Source organism: Nicotiana tomentosiformis, chromosome 9 (assembly GCF_000390325.3).
Source record: "Nicotiana tomentosiformis chromosome 9, ASM39032v3, whole genome shotgun sequence".
NCBI lineage: Eukaryota > Viridiplantae > Streptophyta > Magnoliopsida > Solanales > Solanaceae > Nicotiana > Nicotiana tomentosiformis.
The window spans coordinates 17724097-17750869 of NC_090820.1; the positions used below are offsets into that span (position 1 = coordinate 17724097).

Here is a 26773-nt window from a genome sequence, read left to right on the forward strand (position 1 = left end):
AGTTTCATATGAAGTTGAGTGAATGTTGTATCCACCATAGATACGTTTTTCTTTTAATATGATATTAATATGAGCATATTCTTAAGGAATTTTTACGCAGTATGGCTAAAATGAGAAAATAAGTATCCATTTTAGCCAAACTCTCAACTTATTACCAACTTTAGTTGGCCCTATCCCTAATTTTTTTACAAAAATAGCCACTGATTGAGTTGCATAAAAGTCGCTGACCAATTTGCAGATATCTCCCTCCTTATCACCCTCTTCACTTTGCCGCTTGTACGGAGCACGGCCGTTGTTGACGATGGTGGTATACACAGATTGATTGTACCACGTTAGGATTTTAACTAACTGTTAGCCCAAGTGAAGTTTTGTTTTGATGATTGACAAAGGAACTTGTGCTGAACTAGGTCCATACACAGTGTACACAGACACGGGCAGATTCGAGCATAAGGGATGCACGTGAAGGAGATAAGCTTAAGTTGTTATATCTGATATCTCCTGATCGAAAATGTTGCATATATGATAAGGAGAAAGACTCCTTACTCGAAGAGAACTTTATCCAAGATAAGGGAAGAGTTAGAAGTTGAAGATAAGTACAACTCTTCTACCAAGGAAGAGTAGCATTAGAACTATAGTTATTTCCCATTCTATTAACTCTATATATTGCATGATGTTCTCATTCTACAGATACGCACAAACGCTGAAGTTAAACTTGAGTTGAGAGCAAAATAGCAAGGCATTTAGCAAGCAATTCTTGTGTGATTCAAGTGTGCGAATCTGAAGCTACATGAACCAGATAGAAGAACCAGTTCCAAACATCTGTCTTTTATTCTAGTTCAATTGTAGTAGGTATTTTCAAGTTGTACCTTTCAACTTTATCTAGAAGCAATTATATTAGGTACTCTGAGTATTCAAGTTAGAGTTAACTTGAAGTTGTCGCAACAGTTAGAGGCTGGTTGCCACAACAGGATTAGAGTTAATCCTTAGGTTTACAAAGAGTTTTGTAAATATTGTTTTGGCTCAGTGATTTAGTGAAGTGTTGGGAAAAATCCTACTGAGTAGTAGGTTGTGGTTTTTTCACCTTTTGAGCTGGGTATTTTTCAAGTAAAAATACTTGTGTTCTTTACTTTCCGCATTTACTATTTCCGCAACAGTAGTATAAGGAACACTTAGAAGAACCAGGTCCTTCTATAATCAGTGCACGCGAAAATTGGACACCACACAAATCACCCCCCTCTTGTGTAGGATTGAAGTATAAAACATCAATTGATATCAAAGCGGGTTATCCTTGAAGAGGCTAACACCTTAGGAGAAGATCAAGATGAGTGCACCACCTGGAAACTGGGAAGGGCAATCCACTACTAGGCCACTACTCTTTAATGGCTAGTACTACTCTTGGTAAAAAAAAGGATGAGAGATCACATTATAGGAGAGGACTATGAGCTATGGGACATTGTCACCGATGGTCCACTGGCTACCTTGAAGATAAATACTGAAGGAGTAGAGGTGCCAAAGACAAGAGCGGATTGCACTGCTGAGGACTTGAAGAAATGGGAGAAGAATGCTAAAGCCAAAAAATGGCTTGTTTGTGGACTTGGTCTATATGAGTACAACGAAATCCAAAGTTGTACCACTGCTAAGTAAATTTAGGACACATTGCAACTGGCTCATGAAGGAATACCTCAGGTGAAGAGATCCAGAGGAACTCTATTGTATTCTCAGTATGAGAACTTTGCTATGAAGGAAGGAGAAACCATTCAAGAGATATACACAAGGTTCACTACACTCACAAATGAACTAAAGTTTCTTGGAAGGATTATTCCTGAAGAAGATAGAGTCGAGAAGATAATGACTAGGGTTTTGCCTATCACTTGGGAGAGCAAAATCACTGCCATTCAGGAATTAAAGAATATTTCTACTCTCCCACTAGATGAATTAATTGATAATCTCACTGCCTATGAACTTAGGAGACAAACCATGAAAATGGATGTACCTAATAAGGAAATGAGCTTGGCACTCAGAATCACTGAAGGTTCTGATCTAGAAGATGATGAAATGGCTATGAACACCAAGGACTTCAAGAAGTACCCGAGGAGAGGAAAAGGCTCTTCAAGAAGTGGAAATGATAGCAAGTCAAAAGCTTCTGAGAAGCAAACCAATGATAGCTGCTACAAGTATGGAAAGACGGATCACCATATCAAGAACTGTCCTTTATGGAAAATTGAATGGAAGAAGAAAAGAGCTAAACGAAGGAACAGGTTCAACCCAAGAAAAGCAACAACAAAGGATCAACAAAGGCTATGGTCTCTGCTTGGGGGAGAAAGCTCAGATGAAAGCTGAGACGATGATGAATATGAACAAACACTTATGGCAATCAGAGAATCTGATGAAGAAACTGAGGTAAGTGTAATTTATCTCAAAGACAAAATTAAATTGTTGTCTAAAGAAAGGTTGTCTGAGTTACTTCTAGAACTAATTGATGAATCTGAGGATGTAAACAATGAAAATGAACAATTGTCTAAAGAATGTGTGATTTTGAAGGCTAAGTACAAAAACCTGAAACTTAGGGTTAGTGAAACTGTAAGTGAAAATACTGTGTTGAAGAACCAAATTCATGCACTTGACTCAAATGTCCTAAAGCTTAGATCTAAAAATCTAAAACTGAAATTAGGAACAGGTAAAAAGATAACTGATCATACACAACTCACTCTAGAAGAAAACGTAGGAAAAATGAAAGATGAGTTGTATAAAAGGGATGAGTAGGTATGAATCTTAGGAGCTAAGTAAGATCAAGCATGAGTTAGACAAAATTTGTAAATGGAACAGGTCCTCCGATGCACTTTCATGGCTACAAGAACACCATAGTAGCAACAGAAGAGGACTTGGCTTTGGGAACCTGGAACCTAAGTGGGATCCCAAAAGCAAGTACCTCACACTTTCTGAGAACAAGATTTGCACACACTGTGGTAAAATATGTCACTATAAAAGTAAATGCACTGCAAAAGAAAAGGCTAGTCAAAAGAACAAAGAATCTGTCCAAGGGAAGAATATGCTACCAAGTTGGGCTAAAAAGAATTTGATTCATCCTTTTGCCTATAGAAAGGGACCCAAACTAGTTTGGGTTCCTAAGACTAACCCATGGTTTTCTTTTGCAGGTCCAAGTAAAGGGGAGCAACTAAATATGGTACATGGATAGTGGCTGCTCAAAGCACATGACAAGAAGCAAAAACCAGTTCCTTTCACTTGAGGACCTTAAAAGAGGTAATGTCTCCTTTAGAAATAGGAAGAAAGGTGAGATCATTGGGGTTGGAAAAGTAGGTAAGATTAATTCTCAGTCTATTGAGAACGTCTACTTGATAGATGGACTGAAGTACAGTCTAATAAGTGTATCACAATTGTGTGATAGAGGTAACATGGTAGCATTCACCTCTACAAAATGCTTTGTGATTAATCTTACCACTGACAAGATAGTTTGGCAGGGAAAAAGAATGAACAACATATATGTTGTAGATCTGTCCACACTTTCAGATAATGAACTCACTTGCTTAAGTGTGTTGGATAATAATCCCCTCCTTTGGCACAAGAGACTTGGACATGCCAGTCTAAGTTAACTCAACAAACTAGTCTCCAAGGACTTGGTGATAGGGCTTCCTAACATTAAGCTCAAGGAAGATAAAGTGTGTGAGGCTTGTGCAAGGGGGAAGCAGGTAAGATCCTCTTTCAAAAGAAAGAAAATGGTAAGCACCACCAGAACGATGGAACTGGTCTATATGGATATTTGTGGACCAATGAGAACATTGAGCAGAGGTGGTAAGAGATATGTGATGGTTCTTGTTGATGATTACTCTAGGTTTACTTTGACATTATTTTTAACATCTAAAGATGAAACATTTGACATGTTCACTTCTTTTGTTAGAAAAACTCAGAAACAACTAGGTAATCAACTTGCATCAATTAGGTCTGATCATGTTACTGAATTTGAGAATGCTAAATTTACTGAATTTTGTGATGAGCATGGCATTCATAATTTTTCTGCTCCTAGGACTCCACAACAAAATGGAGTAGTTGAAAGAAAGAATAAGACATTGGAAGAAATGGCTAGGACTATGCTTCTTTCTAGTAAACTGCCCATAATTTCTGGGAAAAAGTTGTGAACATTGCATGTTACATCATAAATAGATGCATGACTAGACATCTTGTTGAGAAGACTCCTTATGAGTTACTTAAAGGGAGAAAGCCAAACATATCCCATCTTAGGGCATTTGGATGCAAGTGCTTTGTACATAATAATGGTAAAAACTCCCTAGGTAAGTTTGATCCCAGAAGTGATGAGGGAGTATTCTTCACATAGTAAAGCTTATAAGATCTATAACAAAAGAACTATGTGTGTAAAAGAAAGTATAATGTAGTTTTTGATGAAACTAACATCCTTTATGAGAGGTAGGAACATGATGATGAAGCAATTGGGCTGGTAAGAAACTCAAATGAAACCACATCCCAAACTGAAGTTGCACCAGAGAAAGGAACAAGTGATGGAACAGGTCCTTCCACCCAGGGCAACTTGACAGGGGGAACTGAACAAAGAGTAAGTGATCCTCAAATCTCGAGGGAACCTGTCCATGAACCCGTTCCTCAACAACAAATCATTGAAGGAACATCTAGAGGAAATCAGTTGGTTGTGAAACCTTACAAGTATCAAAGTTCTCATCCCATTGAGAACATAATTACTGATCCAACCTCTGGAATCAAAACCAGATCTTAGTTGAAGAATCTTTGTGCTTTTGATGCTTTTATATCTCTTAACCTAAAAATGTTGCTGAAACTTTGCAGGATGCAGACTGGGTGAATGCAATGCAATATGAACTCAACCAATTTGAGAGAAGTCAAGTTTGGAATCTGGTACTAAGACCCAAGGACAGATCAGTATTTGGCACAAAATAGGTCTTCAGAAACAAACTTGATGAAGATGGAACAGTTACAAGGAACAAGGCAAGATTGGTGTTTCGAGGATATAGTCAAGAAGAGGGCATAGACTATGATGAGACTTTTGCTCCAGTTGCAAGATTGGAGGAAATTAGACTCCTTATAGCCTTTGCTACTTATATGGAATTCACTCTCCATCTGATGGATGTCAAAAGTGCCTTCCTCAATGGCTACCTAAAGGAAGAAGTGTTTGTCAAGCTACCTCCGGTCTTTGAAAGCAAGGAGTGAATTTGAAATGAGTATGATGGGTGCGCTTAATTTCTTTTTAGGCTTACAAATTAAACAAAATTCAAATGGAACTATGATCCATCAGCACAAGTATGTGAAAGAGTTTCTTAAAAGGTTTAAAATAGAAGATTCCAAAAAAATTGACACTCCTATAGCAACAACCACAAAATTGGATGTAGATGAATATGGTTCATCTATTGATCAGAAGTTGTATAGGGGAATGATTGGCTCTTTGTTGTATCTCACTGCTAGCAGGCCTGGCATTGTTTTCAGTGTAGGCTTTGTGCTAGATTTTAGGGAAGTCCAAAGGAGTCTCACTTGACTGTTGTCAAGAGGATCTTGAGATACCTAAAAGGCACCACTGACCTTTGTCTATGGTATTCAAAAGGTAGTAATTTCAACTTAGTGGGATATGCAGATGCTGATTATGTAGGTTTTCTCGTGGATAAAAAGAACACCTCATGTATGGCACACTTTCTTGGCTCATGTCTAGTGTCTTGGGCCACCAAAAAGCAAAATTATGTGGCCTTATCTACTGCTGAAGCTGAGTATGTTGTGCTCAATTATTGTGGATCAAATAGCAATTAATGGACTTTGAAATTGATGTAGGTTGTATCCCCATCTTTTGTGATAACACTAGTGCAATTAGTATGACCAAGAACCCGGTTCATCACAAGAGAACTAAGCACATAGATGTTAGGCATCATTTTTTAGGGATAACTATGAGAAGGGTTTGATCACTGTGGAATTTTGTGCTACTGACAAGTAAATAGCTGACATTTTCACAAAAGCTCTAAGTAGAGATCACTTTGAAAGGAACATATTAGAATTAGGAATTAAGATCACCTAAAAGGAACCAGCTCTAACTCAAAAAATTGGTTAGAGAAATTGTGAATTTTTGAACATAATTAGATTAGATTTTGCTCAGTCTCATACTTTCATCAGTATACTCTTGTTCCATGTACTAAAATGACTCATTAATCTCTAATGATATTATCTCTATTTTCTTGGAAAATTCAAACTTACACAAGAGATTTCTCAGTGAAGTACCTGGTTCATCAAGATTACTTGGTACGTATTCTCCACTCTGCATATTTTGGAATAATAATATTCGAATTATGATCAAGAGGAGAGTCCCAATTAATCCTAACCTCTTTGAGCTTATCCATGACAAAATGAACCAGTTTCATTCAAAAGAGTCCCAAAACGCAATAAGTGCCTAGATTCTAGGAAAAGTCACAAACGTCTCCTCAAACTGACTCCCAGGTTGATTAGACCTCTGAACTTCTGAACTTCTGTAAAGGTAGTTGTTACCCAATTAAACTCCACCTCTTTAAATTGATTAGGCTTTAATTGTTTCTTCACTTCAAATCTCTAAGCCGTCAAAATTCTTTCAATCCTCTCTTATCTTCCAAATACACACATATTCATCTTCTCTCATACCCAAACACACAAATGGCGAACCCTTATGAAATTCTGCCATCACTACCCAAGGAAACAACACCCACATCATTCATCACACCTTCACCCACACCCAGATTTAAGAAAGGAAAGTTCAAGATGCTGGCTCGCAAGGTTGTTGCTGGAAAAGAACAACTCAAGAAAATCAATAAGCAGTTGAGGGCAAGTCAGGGAGTTGAATCCCAAAAATCTGAAGACTCTTTCAAATATGCAACTGAGAGGGAAGAAACTGTTTCATCTGAAACAGAGGAGGTAAAATTTGGTCCTAAAGTTACATCTGCAGTAACCTCTGAGGTTACTGCAAATTTGGAAACTAGATTTGTTCTGGAGGGAAAAACGACTGGGGTAGATACCGCTGAGTCTGAGAAAATGGGTGGTAAAAATAAAAAGGGAAAAGAAAAGGAGAGTGAGGGTGCTCAAGGTGATGTGAGGGGAATGGGACAAGAAGTGGCTGAATCTTCACCCACTCCTGTTGGTTTGACTGACGCTATTGGGGTTATGGAAGGAGGGAGTGAGGAATCGACTGAAAAAGAGAAAAGTGTGAAAGAAAAAGAGGGAAATGGATCTGGAGAATCTACTGAGGGGTTGATTAGATTGGGGAAAAAGGTTCAAGAACCTGTTCCATCTGAGCAGGAACCCCTTGAAGACTTACTGAAAAAGGTGTCTAATAGTTACAATCCAACAAAGAAAAGAAGATCAAGAGTTAAAGTCCCTGGTACTGGTAGGGAAAACAAGAAAAGAAAGGCTGCCTCGTCTATCTCAGTAGAGACTCCTCCTGCAAGAGGAAGAGCTACAAGGAGTCAGAAGAAGCAGAGCGAGGCTGAACTGGAAAAGGCCTTAAAAGAAAGTAAGAGAAAAGCTACTGCTAAGGGAAAAAAGAAGGTGGTTGAGCCTGTTGAGGCAGTTGAAATTGATGAGAAAGACCTGGTTCGTCATAATGAAAATGAGGTAGAAGAAATGGAGGTCGTGACTCCAAAGGCAAATAAGATCAAGACTTCTACAATGAAGTCTGCTTCAAAGACAAAGTCTGCAGGGCCATCCTCCTTGGTCAAAAGAACCAGGTATACCTTGAAGTCCAGAAAAGTGAAAACAATGGAGAAGAAGAATGGAGTAGTGAAGAATAAGAATAAGAAGAAGAAGAAGAAGAAGAATCTGATGTTGAGAAGGACAAGATGGTTAAGTTTGGGAAGAGAACCATCTTGAAAGGTAGACTCCTCAGGGTCTTGGAGGAAGAAGGTATGTTGATGCTGCTGGAGAAGTTACAAGTGCAGGGTTGGAAGGACATGGTCCTTCAGATAGATGGAAAGCTTGCCAGAACTGAGATTGTGGAGTTTATGGTAAATTATGAGATCAAAGATGGTAGGGTCACCAGTGTGGTAAAGGGGGTGACAGTGAATTTTGATGACAGAACTGGGATAGATTTTAGGTGTACCTGTTGCAGGGTACAATGACTACAGAAACCTCAAATGGCCAAGCCTAGAGAATCTCCCTACTGCCCTTGCCATTACAATAAAGTTTGGTGACAATGCTGAAGAGCTTGACCCCAAGGCTGTGTACAAAAGTGAGATGAAGTTACCCCACAAAGTATTGTTCAAATTTGTTAACAAAGTTGTGCTACCTAGGCAGGAAAGGAGGCACATTGCCTCATTTATGGACCTGGTCCTTATGGAATGTTTGGACAGTGGGAGGCAAATCAATTGGCCTGGATTTATTATTCAGCTTCTTGATAGGGTTCTAACTGGCACCAAAACTAATGCCATACCCTATGGTTTTATTCTCACAGTGGTACTTGCACACTTCAAGGTACCCATCAAGAAATAGGAAGTTGGTACAAGCAAGGATCACTTTGGGACAAACACTCTGATTGCTTGTGACTATGAAATCCACACCACTCCCAAAGAACCTGGTTCATCCAAAAAGGTACCTGTGAACAGCAAAGTGCGAGTCTTGGTGCAAGAAAGTGGAGCTAAGGATGCTAAAATTAAAAGGCTGAAGAACATGTTGGCAGAAGTGGAGACTAGGAGAGATGCTCTCAGAGCTGAGCTGGCAAATGAGAAGGAGAAGAATGATGGCATTCTTCATGACATGCTGAAACTGCTTCAAGCCAAGAACCAAGAACCTGGTCCTTCCCAGCCTTAAGCCTTCCTAGCCTAGTTAGACCAACTAGTGACCCGGATGGGATTTTGTTTTCTTTAGCTCATGATCCAATATTTTTTATTTCTCTTTATGCGTGTGGATGACTAAGTATCAATGATAATTAACTGTTTTTGTGCTCTAAGTGTTTGTTGATGCTTCTTAGATGGCTAATATTATTAGATTGATAAATGATGCTTAACTCCATGATTGCATTTGAAGTAGCCCCGGTGGCCATGAGTGATTTTTATTAAAATCTGGTTATCTAACATAATTTCTATGCAACTTTTCGATGATGCCAAAAGGGGGAAGATAAGTTGTGCTTTTTACATTGGACTGTGATGTTTATAACCTAATGAACTTGGTCCTTGATGATTAGTGACTTTAAAATGGAAAGTGTTCTAACCTTGTGTTGGTGCGAGTTTAGTTGATACAGGGCCTATGATTATGGAAAGCACAGAGTTTGAGTTTGTCATCATCAAAATGGGGGAATTTGTTGGCCCAAGTGAAGTTTTATTTTGATGATTGACAAAGGAACTTGTGCATGAACCAGTTCCATACACATTGTACACATACACGGGCAGATTCAAGCATAAGGGATGTATATGAAGGAGATAAACTTAAGTTGTTATATCTGATATCTCCTGATCAAAAAGGTTGCATAAATGATAAGGAGAAGGACTCCTTACTCGAAGAGAACTTTATCCAAGATAAATGAGGAGTTAGAAGTTGAAGATAACTAGAATTCTTCCACCAAGGAAGAGTAGCATTAGAACTCTAGTTATTTTCCATTCTACTAACTCTATATATTGCAGGATGTTCTTATTCTACAGATACGCACAAACGCTGAAGTTAAACTTGAGTTGAGAGCAAAATAGCAAGGCATTTTGCAAGCAATTCTTGTGTGATTCAAGTGTGTGAACCTAAAGCTACATGAACCAGATAGAAGAACCAATTCTAAGCGCCTGTCTTTTATTCTAGTTCAATTGTAGTAGGTGTTTTCAAGTTGTACCTTTCAACTTTATCTAGAAGCAATTATATTAGGTACTCTGAGTATTCAAGTTAGAGTTAACTTGAAGTTGTCGCAATAGTTAGAGGCTGGTTGCCACAACGGGATTAGAGTTAATCCTTAGGTTTACAAAGAGTTTTGTAATTGTTGTTTTGGCTTAGTGATTTAGTGAAGTGTTGGAGAAAATCCTACTAAGTAGTAGGTCGTAGTTTTCACCTTTTGAGCCGGGTGTTTTTCACGTAAAAATACTTGTATTCTTTACTTTCCGCATTTACTATTTCCGCAATAGTAGTATAAGGAACACTTAGAAGAACCAGGTCCTTATATAATCAGTGCACGCGAAAATTGGGCACCACACAAATCACCCCCTCTTGTGTGGGATAGAAGTATAAAACATTACTAACATATATAGTTTACTCTAAACCTCCTTTCGTTTTTAGCTAGGTAGTGTACTATGTGGCTATGGCCCGGATCCTCCAACATTGCTGCAAAACCATGTCAGATCCTCTAAAAATGCATCCGAAAATATCACCCACCTATGTCGATCCTCCAAATATCATGCATTCTTGGACGATCTGACATAGATGCTGCAACATTTTTAGAGAATTCGAGCAATACAATTATATGGTCCAATAGTTTTCTTCATCATTCCCTCCTTTCTCTTTGTTATGATTTTCACACGATTGTAATGATAATCAGTTAAATAAAGTTGTTTTGAGATATGAAATGTTTACTTTTTCTTGATCAGCATTTTCAATTCCATAGCTGATATATATAAAGGAAACGGTTCATAATATGAGTAGAATATGATGGTCTATTAATCTACCTTCACTTTGAACTTTTTCTCCAACTCATATGCTAATATAATAATATTCCTTCACTATATACAATAATATATGGTCAAAATAATAATCTCCGAAGTAATACAAAACAAAAGATATCAAAAGAATTATACATATAGCACATTCCACCACAACTGATAATGTCTGGTCCAACGCACGTGTCCATAACTAGTTTTTCAGTGTACTTAATTTCTTTTTTAAATATGTTTTGGCCACTTTTCTCAATATGGCCTCCTCTTTGCTAATTGGAATGTTTTTTTCAAGAATTGATTAGCAACTTTATCATTTCTATGACAAATTACCCTCAAGATTGTATTAGGATCTGATCTGTTCCATCTTCCTGTTGTTGGAGGCATAGGTAGTTTCTGTCCTGATCCCACAATTCCCATTCCACTAGCTTCACAAGCTACAATGCTGAAATCTTCAACTAATTGCTCAGTTGATTGTCCCATTAAAGCTATCACCCCTTCTACTATCTCAGCTTCTGTGTCCACAACATCTTCAACTATCAATCCTTCACCACAAGTACAAAACACCCTCTTTAAGCTCTCAAAATCTTCCTCTATTATCTGATGATCGCCCCTCGAAAAGATTCTTTTGCTTCCTCCTGCAAGTAAAACCATAAGATATGCCTCAAATGATGCCTTCATCACTTCTTTTAAGGCCAATGGTTGAGCCCTGTCAGTGAGAATCGCGCATAAAAGAGTGAGGTTTTGCTTAAGTGCCCTTAAAGCTGGTCGAATACGTGTATTCTCAACGTCCCTGATGTAGAGGCTACCGTAGAATACAGAGTGAGAATCGAAGAAAATGAGACGATAAGCTGCAACTTCTGATACATGTTGTACAGCTACTTGGATGGCTGAACGCGTGTGATCAAAGTAAGAATAGCTTCCAATTTGTCGATTCTTGCTGTGACGACTTCTTGGAGAAGGGACAATTTTTGAGGAGAGTGATAGTGTTTTGTCAAGTGAATGGAGTTGCAGAAGAAAGTAATGTAATGTGTTAATCCTGATATATAGGCGTTGAGTTCCACGACTTGTTGAAAGGCGGGGATGATTGCCTTCATCATTTAAATGCTGGTTTTGATCATCTGCTCCTACACTGCAAATAGCCATCTTCCACAGTTTGGAAAACCTTGAATCTTGACTACATCTTGTTAGAGGAGGAAGTGTAGGAATGTAACTTTGTTTTGACCCTACATAAAGATACCAACGTCAAAAAGAACAAAAAATATTTGAGCATCAAAAATAACGTTTGGTCAAACAAAATACTTCTTTGTGCACTGAGTTCCCACTATACGCGGGATCAAGGGAAGGGTCGGACCGCAAGGGTCTATTGAAAGTAGCTTTATCCTACATTTCTGTAAGAGATTATTTTCATAGCTTGAACCCGTGACCTCGTGGTCATATGGCAACAACTTTACCAGTTACGCCAAGGCTGCCCTTCAAAAATAATTTTTTTGGTATGAAATGAAATCTGTTTCATGAGTTGGCTCTTACCACATGATGTGACAAAGGTAACATACTCTTTGAATAGATGTTCAAATCCATCAGCAAGATCACCTACTAAATCCTCTGAAATGACCATTGGAATTTCAAAGAAATTGTCAACAGCTTCTTTGGCATGTCTCATTAAATCAACTGCTGATTGCGCGTATGGCTCACTTTTGGATTTTGGATTCCATGTCTACATATCGAAGTTTTCAACTTTTAGTAAGAGTAACAACAACAACTAACAACAAAAAACCTAGTGGGATTCCACAAGTGAGGTCTGGGGAGGATAGTGTGTACGCAGAACTTACCCCTACCCTGGGAGGGTAGAGTAAGGGCAGCCCAGTGCACGAATCATCCCGTGTTTACACAGGGTCTGGGGAAGGGTCGCATCCCAATAGGGTGTAATGTAGGCAGCCTACCTGATGCGAGCATCAATGGCTGATTCCACGGTTCGAACTCGTGACACGAAGACAACTTTAACGTTGCTCCAAGGCTAGGAGGGGTAGAGTAAGAAGTATGAAATTTCAAAATGAAAGTCATCTAATTTATAGACTTACTTCAGTTTCTTTTGCTCTCATGATAATCTCCTTTCCTTTCTTCAACCTTTCTTGAATCCATTTCCTCAATAGATTCATTATAATTGAATCAACTTCATAAGGATCCATCTCCCTAACTATAGCTTTGCCTCCATCTTCACATTCATCAGAATCCTCAACAACCATTTGGATTAAAAACTTTTCAAGTTTTCCAGCCCTTTGCAATACCAAGACTGTCTCTTTAGTGAGCAAAGTTGCGCCGGTGAGATATTGCTTTAACAAAGTTCCATAGCAAGAATGTAATGCCACAGCTGCTATTCCTGCTGCAATAGGATGCCATTTCTTGAGGACAGGACTAAATATTTCCTTCTCCTTAGCTGCTAATTCTTCAGTTTCATTGGCTAACTTAATGAGTGTTTGACTCACTTCTTCCAATTCAAAACTTGCACCATCTATGCTCATTTCTTCCAACATCTATTTGAACATGAAAAAAGGGGAAATAATGTTACATTAAAGAAACATATGAAAATAAGGGCTAAAATACTAAAGTTTAACTTCTATACACACGACATGCAAAAGTCAACTTCAAGCACAGGTGGACCCAGGATTTGAGCACGGCGGGAACCTAATAAAAAGTGGAAAAAAGAAACAGGATTTGAGCACGGCGGGAACCTAGTAAAAAGTGGAAAAAAGAAACAAGAAAAGGAGCAGCAATGCTGATGTTGGGTTTCGTCGTTTCGATCTTGGGTCAAAAGGAATGGGAAAGGAGCTTACGGTCCATGCTAAACCAAGGCAGCCATTGAACTTTTGTGTTAAGGGCACAATAAAAGTATATAAGGTATATATATTTATATATATATCTCTGACTTCAAGTTACCGTTTATAACAAGTGGAACTAGTAACATGAAAAATAAGATAGACAACTTGCTATATATATATATACAACAGGTTAAAAATTCTTTAAATCGTTAGTGTATATAAGTTAAATTCTTTAAATCGTTAGTGTATATAAGTTAAATCCAAAATACTGACCTTAGCGAATGCATTCCTCATAGATGAACGGATAAAGTTACCAACTTTATTTCCAGCTGAATCATCAGTAAGTTCTTCCCCTTTCTCAAAACCAGCAGATGTATATCCAGGAACATCTTCCTCTAATATTTTCGTGGCCGAGAACAAGAGAGGAAGATTATTTTCCATTAATCCAACACTACCTCTGTTAAAATTCTCATGGTAATTAATCAATCTTTTCTCTGACCATTGTCTCATTGATGTCAAAACACTTGCCAACATCTTAACATAAATAGGCTCCCTGTCAACTTTCTTAGCATCATTAGCAACTTCAGTACTTAACATAATCATTGATGCACCAAGAAGATCAGGTTCAACTTGCCCCGTTACGATATATTGTTCGAATAACACCCAAGTAAAACACAAGTTATGAATTGATCTATTAATACCTAAAATTGTCCATGTTTTTTTCATCAATTCAAGAAGCTCATCAACTTCATCGAGGACCATAGTATCGTCTTTTAGATCGAAAACGGAGGTTAAAAGAGCTGTATAAATGTGGATATTTAAAGGAAATCCATTAGCCCAATGACAAATATCAGTAGGGGAATTATCAATTGTTCTCCAGGCTAAAGATACTACTGAATTACATAGTGCTCTCATTGTCTCTGAATTTTTGCCCGTGTCAATTGCCTTTGTATCAGCAGCTTTAATAATTTCTCTGAAACGTTTTGCAAATGTGTTTGATCTTTCTATTGGGATAGAAGGGTGAAGAAGAAGGCCTGCCTCTAGGATTCTGAGTTGACGTTTTTGCCATTGATGGTACTCGTGAGAATCGTTGAATTCGGATGGTTTAAGGTGGCGTAATAGCTCTAATGGTAAGATAATTGTCTCTGCTCGTCTCCCCATCTGTCAAATTTCACAACATAGATCAATTATCCATTGTTTAATAGTAGGTAAACAAAATAGAGATGGAGAAGAAGCTTATTCATTTTCTTTTTGCTTATTTATGCATGCAAAATATATAAAACATGCACAATATCAGACATAATTATATACGTACTTGGCCAACAAGAGTTCTCATAAGAGTTTTACGTAGCCTACTATCACTTTGCTCTGATACTCTCATCTGCCGCCTCATAATCTCAGCCGACGTCATTGGCCTCCGCGCCCTCGCCTGTGGCACCGTGAATGCCACCTTTGGGCTCGCACCGCCGCCGGGCGATGACGGTGTGCCGCCATAAGAACTAGCTCTCCGTGATCGTGACCGCTTCAACATCTTCAACCCTAACGCCGTTTTCACCTTGCTGGTCACGGCCATCCCAACCCCGGATGGCTTCACCGGTGATCCGGGGCTAGTAGATCCAGCCCCGGACCCGCTTCCATCTCCTCCTTCCGACGGATTATGATACGAGATCGCCGTCCTACCTCCAAACCCTGGCGATGACCGACATGCGGTGAAGAATATCTCATAAGCCGCGTCACGAAAATCATCACGGTAAAGACCGTCAAGATTTTCGAATGGCCAGACGAGGTCAACGTCAACGGACACGACATCCTCGCCAATAGTATTTGCATGGCGAGGATGTTGTGTCATGGTGATCGTAGTAGGTGCCATTGTGGGCTAGCTGCTACGATAATCTCCGGCAATGGATATGTGGGGTGATCAGATATCCGGCGGGAGAGGGGGGAGAGAGAAGCCGGTGGGCATTAGACTTCCGTTTTTTTGAGGCAATGAATGAAAGAAGATAGAATGAGAGAAGAAAAGCGAGAGAGAGAAAGCAAGGAGATATTGGTGGAGAAAAAGAAAGAAAGAATAGATGGTTAAGGGAAGCTAGCTCTATTGTTTTTGCGAAGAAAACGAATAACCAAAGGTGGTGAAAGAAGAGAGAAGCAGCTACGCTCCTAATAATTTTGAAAAAAGAAAATAATTAAAATCACTCTTATCTTATTTATTTAAATGTTTTTGACCATTTATTTCTTTTCTAGAAGAAAATTATACATATTTATTCCATTTGGTAATAAAATCTTTAATTACTAAAAAAATATACAAATTCATGTTTGGCACGTTCTGTAATCATTGTTCCTACCCTTAGTTGAGTCATGACATTACAAGCAACTCCATATTGCCATATTTTATATTGTTTCGGTTAGTGATAGAGTGGTTATATTTTATATGTATGTTTGGGCACCGAATCAGAATTTGAGGCTTATGGGTTTCTATCATAATTTTAAATTAATATACAATAATATCTGGGTTCACAGTTAGATATTTATAAATATTTAATAAATTTTTTAATATAAATACAAGATGAGTTCCCGAAAATCCGTAGTCACTGGTCTAGGTCCGCCCAGTTTGGCTCATTCAGCCAACCCTGCAGGTTTGACTAAGGGATTTATAATTCATAATGTAATTTGTTTGTTTTTTTATAATTGAAATATCTCTTTCGCTCCGAATCAAACACACATTAGTTAACATCTTTACTGCCTAAAGCGAACTTCAACGAGGCCTTAAAAACATTTCTCCAAAAAAGAACACAAACATATAGTAATATTTTTTATTTGAAGTTTATTTTTTTAACTTTTTGAGATACAAAGTTATGAATAATTATTTTATAATCTATTTCTTCTAATATTACTTTTTCAATTAATAATATAGCTAGTCCATTCAATTCATTGTTGATCTTAAATAAGATTTTATCAAATTTAATTTTAAAAAACTTGTTTCCGTTGAGGCAATGAGTATTTGGATGAATCAGGTCTTTTTATCTTATTGAGCACTAATTTCCTCTTCTTCTTGGATGGTGTTAGGATGTTATTATCTAACTCAACTTGCTTAGTGATTTGTTAATCTCGAGAATATTCTCCTATAATTTCTGATTGAGTTTTTTTTAATTATTTATTAAAAATTTATCAATAGCTCTTTTTTGAGATTGTATTAAATATTCAACTTTTCTCTCTTTTTTTTTTTCAAGTTTTGAATAGCCGGACTCATACTTTCTATTTGACATATTTGAATTCTTATAAATATTAAAATGACAATATATAGTTACGCAACAAAAATATCAACAAAAAGAATTTGGCTGAAAAATAATACTACAAAGTTAGGAATAGAAGATTCAATAACTTTGAAATATTTATTGCTTCAATAATCTTCGTGTTCGTACAATGCTTGACACCCCAAAAATCACAGAATAATAAACTATAGCTTTTCTTGAACAATATTGTGAGATGACTTTCTTGAAAGAACAAAGAAAATATAATAGCAATATACTGTACCGTAACTTTGTGAGAAAGTATAAAAAGAGTATTATAAAAAGTAAACCGAGAAGAAAGTGGAAAAAGGTCTAATCGAAAGAAACTAGCTAAAAGAGAATAATTGTGATGATTTATTCCAAAATTTGCATTCTCAACGTTACCTTAATTGATTTTTGGCCACCACTGTTTTGGTCAAAAGTTATGTAAAAATTGCATGGGCGTTTTATTTGATCGCCTTATTTAACTTATACCTATTTTTAAAAAGATTTTAATTTGTACCCGTTTTTTAAACAATTTTAGGCATCTTTCTCCTCCTCTTTCGTTTTCTTCTTCTCCTTCTTTTTCTTTTTCTTCTTCGGGTGACAATGATTTTGTATGATGGTTTTGAACATATTTTAATGTAGTTTATGATGTTTTACAATTGTGAGCTATTATGACGCTTTATTTTTTGCTATTGCTTAGGGTTTCTTCTTCTTCTTTTTCTTAATTTCAAAATGGGTTCATTAGATTTATTGTTGTTTTGACAAATTGATGATTGGGGTTTGTTCCTGATGATATTTGGAGGTTATGTTTCAAATTTGAGCTCATTTGGAGTAGATTTAGGTATTAAATCGTAAATTTGATTGTTATAATTCGAAGAACAAATTTCTGTTTCTCGGCAATTTGCACTTCATGCCTATTTGGCCTTAAGTGCATAAAAACGTTGGTTGCACTTCACACATTTTGGCCTTAAGTGCATCTGAAATGCAATTTTTCACTTAAGACTTATAGCCTTAAGTGTAGCAAAACGTTTGTTGCACTTCAGATCTTTTGCCTTAAGTGCATCTGAAGTGTAATTTTTCACTTCAGACTTATTGGCCTTAAGTGCACGAAATAATTGGCTACACTTGAGACCAATTTGGCCTTAAGTGCATCTGAAGTGCAAATTTTCACTTTAGACTTATTGGCCTTAAGTGAATGAAAACGTTTGTTGCACTTCAGACTTTTTTGGCCTTAAGTGCATCTGAAGTGCAAATTTTCACTTCAGACCTATTGACCTTAAGTGAATGAAAACGTTTGTTGCACTTCAGACTTATTGGCCTTAAGTGCATCTGAAGTACACTTTTTCACTTCACACTTATTATCCTTAAGTGCATGAAACCATTGGTTGCACTTCATACCTATTTGGCCTTAAGTGCATTTGAAGTGCAATTTTTTCACTTCAGACTAATTTCTTTTAACTTCAGCCCCGATAAGTCTAAAGTTGATCGTAAAGTGGGTACGATTGCAAACTGTTTTGCAAAGTGGGTATAGGTTCAATTGTGACCCCAAAACTAGGTATAGATGCAAAAGCCCCAAAAGTTATATTAGTATATCTTTCGTTTTACCGTGCCTCTAAAGGCGTACATGGACTGGGTTGGTTCGGTTTTTATCAAAATCGAACCAAACCAACTATATCGATTTGGATTGGTTCGATTTGGTCGGATTTTTCGGATTTTCGAGTTTTTTGTTACTTAAATATTATTTCAATATTACTTTGTTCAATATTTGATAAGTAAATATAATTTAGTAAAAATATAAAAAAAATTGACAAACATATTATAGATTAAAATATTCTTATGGGAGAATTCTATTAGTAACACATAATAGTTATTTTTTTAGTCGTCTTACAATAATTTTTGTTGATGTACACTTTCAGGTTAACCGAATTTAGTAATTAAACATAAAAATCAATATGATACTTAAATATTAATAATCACTTCACATTCGAAAAAGATATAAGAATTTAATAGATTTTAACATATGATATAAATATGGAAGAACAAATAGACAGGCGCATTTCAGTAACTCTTGATAAGAAAGTGATCATACAACCCATTATTTAAGGTCAATAAATATGGAGCACTTCATATTCTATTAAAATTTATATCCCGCAAGAGAATCCTAAATATTTCTAGACAATTTTTAAAAAATATTCTATATAAAATCTTAAAAGTATATATAAAAATTATATATTTATATGTCGGGTTGGTCAGATTTTTTTACTCAATACCAAATAAAATCAAACCAAACTAAGTCGGGTTTTTTAATTGGTTTGATTTGACTTTTTGATTTGGTGCGATTTTTCGATTCGGTTTGTACACCCCTACCGTGCATATATGCACTACTTTGTTTTTTAAGAAAACCTCAAACCTCATATTGTTTTCTAAAAATAATACTCCCTCTGTTCCAATTTATGTGAACCTGTTTGACTGAGCACGGAGTTTAAGGAAAAATGAAAACTTTTAAAATTTGTGGTCCTAAATAAGTTAAAAAAGGGCCGAGAGTATTTGTGTGGTTATAAAATCTTCTCATTAAGGGTAGAATGGTAAGTTTAAGCTAAGTTATTTCCAAATTTAGAAATAGATCATTCTTTTTGGAACAAACCAAAACGGAAATAGTTTCACGTAAACAAAGCGACGAAGCATATAAGCTTAGGATCCTATTAGTAAAAGTGGCCCCCCTAAAGCCTAGACTTTATTGGCTTTACCCAATAGCCGCCCCTGCGTGGACAACGTGTATATATTTGCATATTATATATATTTGTACATATGTGTCAGTATTGTATGATTGAGACTTGAGAGCGATAAAGTTCAAATAATTTAGATGTCAAAGTATTGGCAAATCTTGAGTTTGTATTACTAACGATAAAGAAAATCATGAGAATATAAAAAAATTGTCAGAAAATAATGACTATTGTATCTCAATTCTAAACAAGTCAGTATCGTGAATTCTCACTGTTTACGGTTTTTGATATAAACTCAATCTCATACCAATGTTATACAAAATAAAAAATATTACGTATAATTTCTCTATATTTTTTTACTGACATATAAACTCGCGCAAAAGATATGCATGAGACTTACTTACAAAGCTAATGAACAAAATTTATTTCTAAAACGATCAAAATACTTTCTTCATGGCTCTTCATGTTCTCAATATATACTGGTAAACAATTTAAATTTTCAACCTCTTCATCATTTTCCTTATAAAGTCAGATTAAAAACAATTACTTTAAAAACGCGCGCAGGCAGAAGAGTAAAAACTAGAGAATGAACTCATATGCATTTCATGCATTATAAAACTTACACGCCAAAAACAAATACTATAAATCAACCGTCGTTGATACACAATCTTTTTCTTCCTCAATGATACCTTTTTTTTTTTTGAGGATAATTAAGTACCCTTCCGTCCCAAGTGATGATACTTTTCCATTTTGAGAGTCAAATTTTTTAACTTTGACTATAAATTTAGGAATAAAATCTATATATTTAAAAACTACATAAAAAATATTATAAATCAAAATAATTATATTAACAATTCAAACAGTTAAAGGGTATATGTAAAAAGTTCAGTGGTGAAAGAACAACTCGTTTGAGTCTTGAAATCCGAAAAATATTATCATTTTTAGGACAGAAGGAGTAACTATATATCATGGAACACGTGTTTTGGTGATTAAGATGCTTGGCTTGATTAATTAATATTATTACGAGTTAATGAATGACTTTATATATTACAACTATGAGATGGCTTTGATCTGCTAAAGATTTTCCATAAATTAAGAGAGAAGACTCTACTCTATCTCCTTTCTTCCTGCATTTTTTGGTCTCTTTCAACTCCAAAACTCCAATAATATCCTTGAGGTAAGTTTCTCATATCCTCAACACCAAAAACTACATGTCATGCACATGAGCATATCTAATGTGTGTTATTTTATATGGGATCTAAAAACGTTTTGTGAATGTAGTATTCATTTACTTGCTTAAGTCATCCATCGATTATTGTTTTTCTTCTTACCATTTGAACATGTTGCTATCTATCAAAAGGTTCCTTTTAACCTCTCCCCACCCCCCCCCCCTCCCCCCAATCACCACTCTCTCAGCTTCAGGGTCATACTCAGTTCTTGAAAAGTTGGAAATACAAGGTACTGTTAGTACCTGGAGGCACTTTCTTTTTTAGTCAATCGGAATGAATGATACATATCTATTTATATTTAGTAAAATTTAATTTTTAACTTATTATTTTATCCTTAATGATATAATTATATAGTAATATAAATGTTCGTGGCATATTTAAACCTAAAGTTTCAGAAGTATTTCTTAAACTTCAAGACTGTACTATCTTTTCTTAACTTCTTGTCATTTTACCTCAATGATCTCATCTTAATTGTTATTGCAGTTGTGAACTTGAAGCCTCAGGTTCAAAATGAAAGTAGCAGTGGTTGGGGCAGGAATAAGTGGACTGGTTTGTGCATATGAATTGGCAAAATCTGGGGTGAAAGTTGTGGTTTATGAGAAGGAAGATTATCTCGGTGGCCACGCCAAGACTGTTACCGTCGATGGCGTCCATCTTGACCTTGGTTTTATGTTCTTCAATCAGGTAAGTCTGGTTTGAGGGTGTTTGAGTAAATTTACAAAAATGGTCAAACTAGCTTATAATTATTTTTTATTTTATTTATGAGTTAAGTAAACATTAAAGTACTTACAATCATACCTCTATAACAATATCATTATATAACATTCATTCACTATAATTAAAAGCAATTTTTTTTTTCTCAGAATCGATTTTTATGCTATATTTAACTCTATAATAACTTTTCATCTATAACAGTAACATCCATCTTTATAGCACTACACTCTTTGTAAAATTATCTCTCTATAACAACCGTGTAGAATCTCTAAGATCACCAATAATAAGCTTAAAGATTTTAACCTCAACCTATTACTCCTTGAACTGAGATAGAAAACTCAATTGTTAAATTCTTTGATTGCCGAGAAAGCTTTCAGATATCCTTTTGCTGAAAGTTTAGACAAAATTTTCGCCAATTCAAGCGTTATATCTCTTGTAAGAGACTTGAATCTATTAAACAAACTACAATTACAGAGTTTTTCTATTAATCTTGAAAGAATTTAATCTTCTAGAAGCTTTAAAATGTGTGCCTTAGAGTTTAAATCTTTGTGCATTTAATTATGAATTTATTTGTAATATATTAGCTTTCTTTAGTAATTAATTAGTGAAATATGTATATCTTTTGACTATTTAAATTTGAATAATTTTCTTATTTTTTATATGCAACATAAAAAAAAATTAACTTTTGGATAATTTTTGGTTATAACAATTAAAAAATATAAAACATCAAATGTTATTATAGGTGTATAACAATCATTCACTATATAAGCCAAAGAATATCGGAACAATATAACGATATTGTTATAGGGTTTGAATGTATTCCTATAAGCTAACATTAAGGTACTTACGGGTAATAAAGTGTTTCTTTAAGTGCATGACCTCTCTAATTCATACCTTAATATTTCTAAATAAGGTTAAGTGTTGCACAATTAATTAGTTGACGGTAAAGTGTATGACTATATTATTAGGTTTGGAAATCATAAAAGATTGCCTAACTATAATATGTGGGCCAATTGTTAGAGAGTTACGTCTCTATTAAGAGACTTTAAGGTGGCCCATATATTTAAATAATTTTATTAGTTGTATTATCTTATCTTCTAAATAAGTGTCAAGTCAAGTAATATTCAGAAAATTGTATCTGTTAGATAATGATATAAGAAATGTTTATACAATAATATCATTATGTGGTAGTTTCCTTGGTGTATGTAAATTTTTTGGAGGGCTCTAGCCTACTTATATTATAATACCTTGAAACTCATACCTCATCGGGAGTTAGGCCGCACTCACAAATAATATAAATAGTACTGTTGCTTTGGCTTTACTCTTACGTTCATCAGTCTAGTATTTTGTTCACGATAGGCACAAGTTAGATGAACTTTAGCGATTTTGTCCATTTTCTTATGCTATTGTTATCGGTGGTCAACACCTTAAATATTGTCATGACCTAATTTAGGATTATGACCGGCGCTTAGGTACAAGTGCCCCCAAGTAAGCCTCATCGGTATTTTATAAAAAATCTTGCAGAGTTTCCTCTGTTTTAGTACCTATTCAAAAAAAAAATTGTCTCATAAACAGATAACAACCAACCAATATTCACCTAAATCAGTCACAATCTTCATCAACTAACCAAAACCAAGTTTTCACTAACATAACTCTGATGAACTGCGAACCACTTAATGGTTGTAAATCACACTGAATTTATTTGCATAGAAGAAGATGAAGAAGATCAGAAAATTTCATAAAGAAAGAGGATCAAGGCATATTTATAGCCATTTTCTAGTACTGTTTTCTAAAAAGTTTGCAACCTTTCAGAAACAGCCATAGCTATTGGAACAGGTGGGTCCTGGGTTATTCCGGGATGACTTTTCGTTAATTAATTAAATAATTATCTAAAAAGATTAATCAATCAATCTTTGACCGAATCCGAATCCGAAGTCGGGCGAGCGATGACGACGGCGGCGCGATGCTTACTTTCTTTCCAATCATTTAACACCAAGGGAAGTACTTTCTCAATATAAGCACATTCCCTTTTCTTTTCACCACGAATGAGGGACACTTGCTCTTTCCAAAGGAAAAGGGAACTCACTTTCTCTTCACTTTCTTCCCTCAATTTTCAATTCACCAAACTTCAATCCCAACAATCCCCCACATGAATGGGGAATGACTATAAGATAAAGAAATGCACAGACGAGTGTGTGATTTACATGCAAGGACTAATTGCATCTGGATAAGTAGGTTTTTCTTTGAACTTTCGTAGTGAACTTATATCGGATATACTCGGTCAATCGGTAAATTTGATATCTTTGAACCGTCGAGCTTTGTTGTATACCTAGACAACATAAGTCACACAATCAACCGTTAACCATATATGGTTCTCACAGTTATATTCATTTTAGCCATGAACACCGCGTGGTTTCATGAGTGCTTAAAGAATGGGCCTTTACTTTCATTCCCCTTGAAGCGGCTTACGCTTCACACTCACATAGGTGATTTCTAAACATATAATCCTATAGACACACTATCTGCTCATTTACTGTCAGACTTAGCAAATCATTAAGAAGTTTTAAGCTTTATTGACTCATAAAAAAGCCTTAATGCTTTATCCTGATTTTTAAACATTGTCTTCATCATGAGAATGAGTTGAGTTATTTGACAATGTTGAACCGTCATTCATAGCTTTATTTGATCTCTTTGAACCTAGCTCTTGGGATCTCCAGTTTGCTAAGTAGAGTTACCGCCATAATGACTTGTCCTGGGCCTTAACCCCATTCCCTTCGATGATCTTTCAACTGCCTCTCTAGATAGGCCTTTTTAAAGTGGATCTGATACATTATCTCTTGAGTTCACGCAGTCAATCGTGATAACACCACTAGAGAGTAGTTGTCTAACTGTATTGTATCTCCATCGTATGTGACGAGATTTTTCGTTATACTTAACACTCTATGCCATACCTATTGTTGCTTGACTATCACAATGTATACATATAGGTGCCAAGAGTTTGGGCCAAAATGGAATATCTTTCAAGAAATTTTGGATCCATTCAGCTTCTTCACCGGCCTTGTCTAAAGCTATGAATTCAGATTCCATTGTAGAACGGGCGATGCACGTTTGTTTGGATGATTTCCAAGACAGTGCTCCACCCCCAATTGTGAAAACATATCCACTTGTGGATTTAACTTCAGATGATCCGGTGATCCAATTTGCATCACTATATCCCTCAATCACGGAGGAATATTTGTTATAATGCAGAGCATAGTCTTGGGTATGTTTCAGATACCCCAAAACACGTTTCATTGACATCCAATGTATTTGATTGAGATTACTTGTAAACCGACTCATTTTGCTAATAGCACATGCTATATCTGGTCGGTACAATTCATGATATACATCAAACTTCCAAATATTCTTGCATACTCCAGTTGTGAGTTACTTTCACTTTCATTCTTTTGAAGTGCATAACTCGCGTCAATTGGAGTCTTGGCAATCTTGAAATCCAAATACTTAACTTGTTAAGTACTTTTTCAATATAGTGAGATTGTGCTAATGCTAGATTTTGTGGAGTCTTGTGAATTCTGATTCCTAAGATTACATCAGTAACTCTTAAGTCTTTCATGTCAAATTTGCTAGCTAGCATGCGCTTAGTAGCATTTATATCTGTCATATCTTTGCTCATTATCAACATGTCATCAACATATAAACAAACAGTGACTTCATGACCTAGAGTGTGTTTAATGTAAACACATTTATCACACTCGTTGATTTTAAAACCATTTGACAACATTATTTGGTCAAATTTAGTATGTCATTGTTTGGGTGCATGTTTAAGTCCATAAAGCGACTTAACTAGTTTGCATACTTTCTTTTCTTTACCAGGAACCACAAAACCCTCAGGTTGTTTCATGTAAATTTCTTCCTCCAACTCTCAATTTAAGAAAACTGTTTAACATCCATTTGATGGATTTCAAGACCATAGACAGCTGCTAGTGCCACTAACACCCTAATAGATGTCATCCTCGTTACTGACGAGTAAGTGTCAAAGTAATCAAGGTCTTCCTTTTGTCTATAACCTTTGACAACAAATCTTTCCTTATATTTGTCAATAGTGTCATCAACTTTTATTTTTCTCTTAAGGATCCATTTCGAACCTAAAAGCTTATTTTCTGAAGGAAGATCAATCAATTCCCATGTATGGTTATCCAAAATTGATTGAATCTCATTATTGACTACCTTTTTCCAAAATACTAAATCAGAAGTGTCACACTTTCTTTTTTTCGAGGAAGATAGAGGAGTTTTTCCAATTAAAGTGACATTATTCGAAACGAGATTATTTCATTAATTCATAGTCGCCACTTGAAATAGTTTATGGTGTCCTAAGTCACCGATTTATTTTAAATCCCAAATAGAGGAAGATTGACTCCGTTTAAAGTCTACGAAACCAGAAGACCGGGTAAGGAATTTTGTTAACCCGAAAAAAGGTGTTAGGCATTCCCAGATTCCGTGGTTCTAACACGGTCGCTTTAATCATACCTAGCTTAATTAAATTATTTAATTACGTATTTTAAACATAAGTGCATTTTATCTTTTAGTGCTTTTAATTATGGCGTTTATGGATTTATCTTTAAAACGGATTGCATGTGTGTAAATTCGCTTTATTTAGGGCGTTAAAATCATGTCACGCGTACATGTACACAATTAATCTTGCTTTATTAATAAAGATTGTTTGGCTGAAGTTGCGCAAACGCATAGTTCAATTTAATTTCGGAAGTCATAATTATGTCACGCGAACGTGTACGCAATCACAATAATAATTTAAGCCGCGCCTTAAAGTATTTCTACGAGTATTCATATTTAAATCATAATCATGTCACGCGGACGTGTACATAACTGCGGTAGTTCGGTTAAATACGTGTCTAACAACATTTCTACGAATATTTACAAGCTGATTGAGTTTTGCTAAGTTTGGATTTTTTGCCTATAGCTGTCCATTAGTTATGGGATGTTATTGAGGGACAATAATTTGGAAATGGGCCTACTAAAATATTCCAGACTTGATCATTTGGAAATTAGGTATATATATAAGAGATAAGTTATGATAGTGGATCAACAAATTATTGGAAGAAATTACGGCTGAAATTACTAAAGCCTAATGGAGCATGAGGACTTGCATAAAATTTGTATGGGCCAATTTATAGGCCCAATGACCTCCAAAATTCAGACCTGCTTGTCAATACCCTTAATGGGTTGATTTCGCATGTCTAGCCCATTATACATCCAATTGTTTCAAGCCAAAAATATGTTCAAAAAATAGATTTTTGTACCAGTTTTTCAGGCTATCACTAAAACAAGATCACCTCTTAAAGTTTTGAAACAACAATTCAAATACGAGAGCCA

General features: G+C 35.8%; 3 protein-coding genes across 9 annotated transcripts in view; 2 read left to right on the forward strand and 1 right to left on the reverse strand.

The window, feature by feature from the left end:
- Positions 1-6666: 6666 nt before the first annotated feature.
- On the forward strand, positions 6667-7875 carry LOC138898443 (uncharacterized). Its single transcript, XM_070184510.1, has one exon. The coding sequence runs from the start codon at positions 6667-6669 to the stop codon at positions 7873-7875; it is 1209 nt and encodes a 402-aa protein (XP_070040611.1).
- Positions 7876-10673: 2798 nt separating this feature from the next.
- LOC104084480 (protein unc-13 homolog) lies at positions 10674-15465 on the reverse strand. The gene is made up of 5 exons (XM_009588352.4): positions 14760-15465; positions 13718-14605; positions 12707-13159; positions 12156-12342; positions 10674-11851 (listed from the first exon to the last, which is right to left on the reverse strand). The coding sequence occupies exons 1-5, from the start codon at positions 15312-15314 to the stop codon at positions 10878-10880; spliced, it is 3057 nt and encodes a 1018-aa protein (XP_009586647.1). The 5' UTR covers positions 15315-15465; the 3' UTR covers positions 10674-10877.
- Positions 15466-20490: 5025 nt separating this feature from the next.
- The window catches only part of LOC104084479 (uncharacterized), an 81314-nt gene continuing 75031 nt past the window's right edge, over positions 20491-26773 (forward strand). For all 7 annotated transcript variants that reach the window (XM_033652978.2, XM_070185607.1, XM_070185608.1 and 4 more), the window contains exons 1-2: positions 20491-20616; positions 21152-21352. In XM_033652978.2, the coding sequence (XP_033508869.1) occupies positions 21179-21352 (174 nt within the window). In that variant the 5' untranslated portion in view covers positions 20491-20616; positions 21152-21178. The remainder of the gene's footprint in view (positions 20617-21151; positions 21353-26773) is intronic.

Excerpts from the sequence above, each read along its gene's own strand:
- LOC138898443 (XM_070184510.1), top strand. The coding sequence starts at position 6,667 with ATGGCGAACCCTTATGAAATTCTGCCATCACTACCCAAGGAAACAACA.
- LOC104084480 (XM_009588352.4), bottom strand. The coding sequence starts at position 15,314 with ATGGCACCTACTACGATCACCATGACACAACATCCTCGCCATGCAAAT. Across the intron at positions 14,606-14,759 it reads TGAGAACTCTTGTTGGCCAA|ATGGGGAGACGAGCAGAGAC; the intron begins GTACGTATATAA and ends GAAATTTGACAG. Across the intron at positions 11,852-12,155 it reads TACCTTTGTCACATCATGTG|GGTCAAAACAAAGTTACATT; the intron begins GTAAGAGCCAAC and ends ATCTTTATGTAG.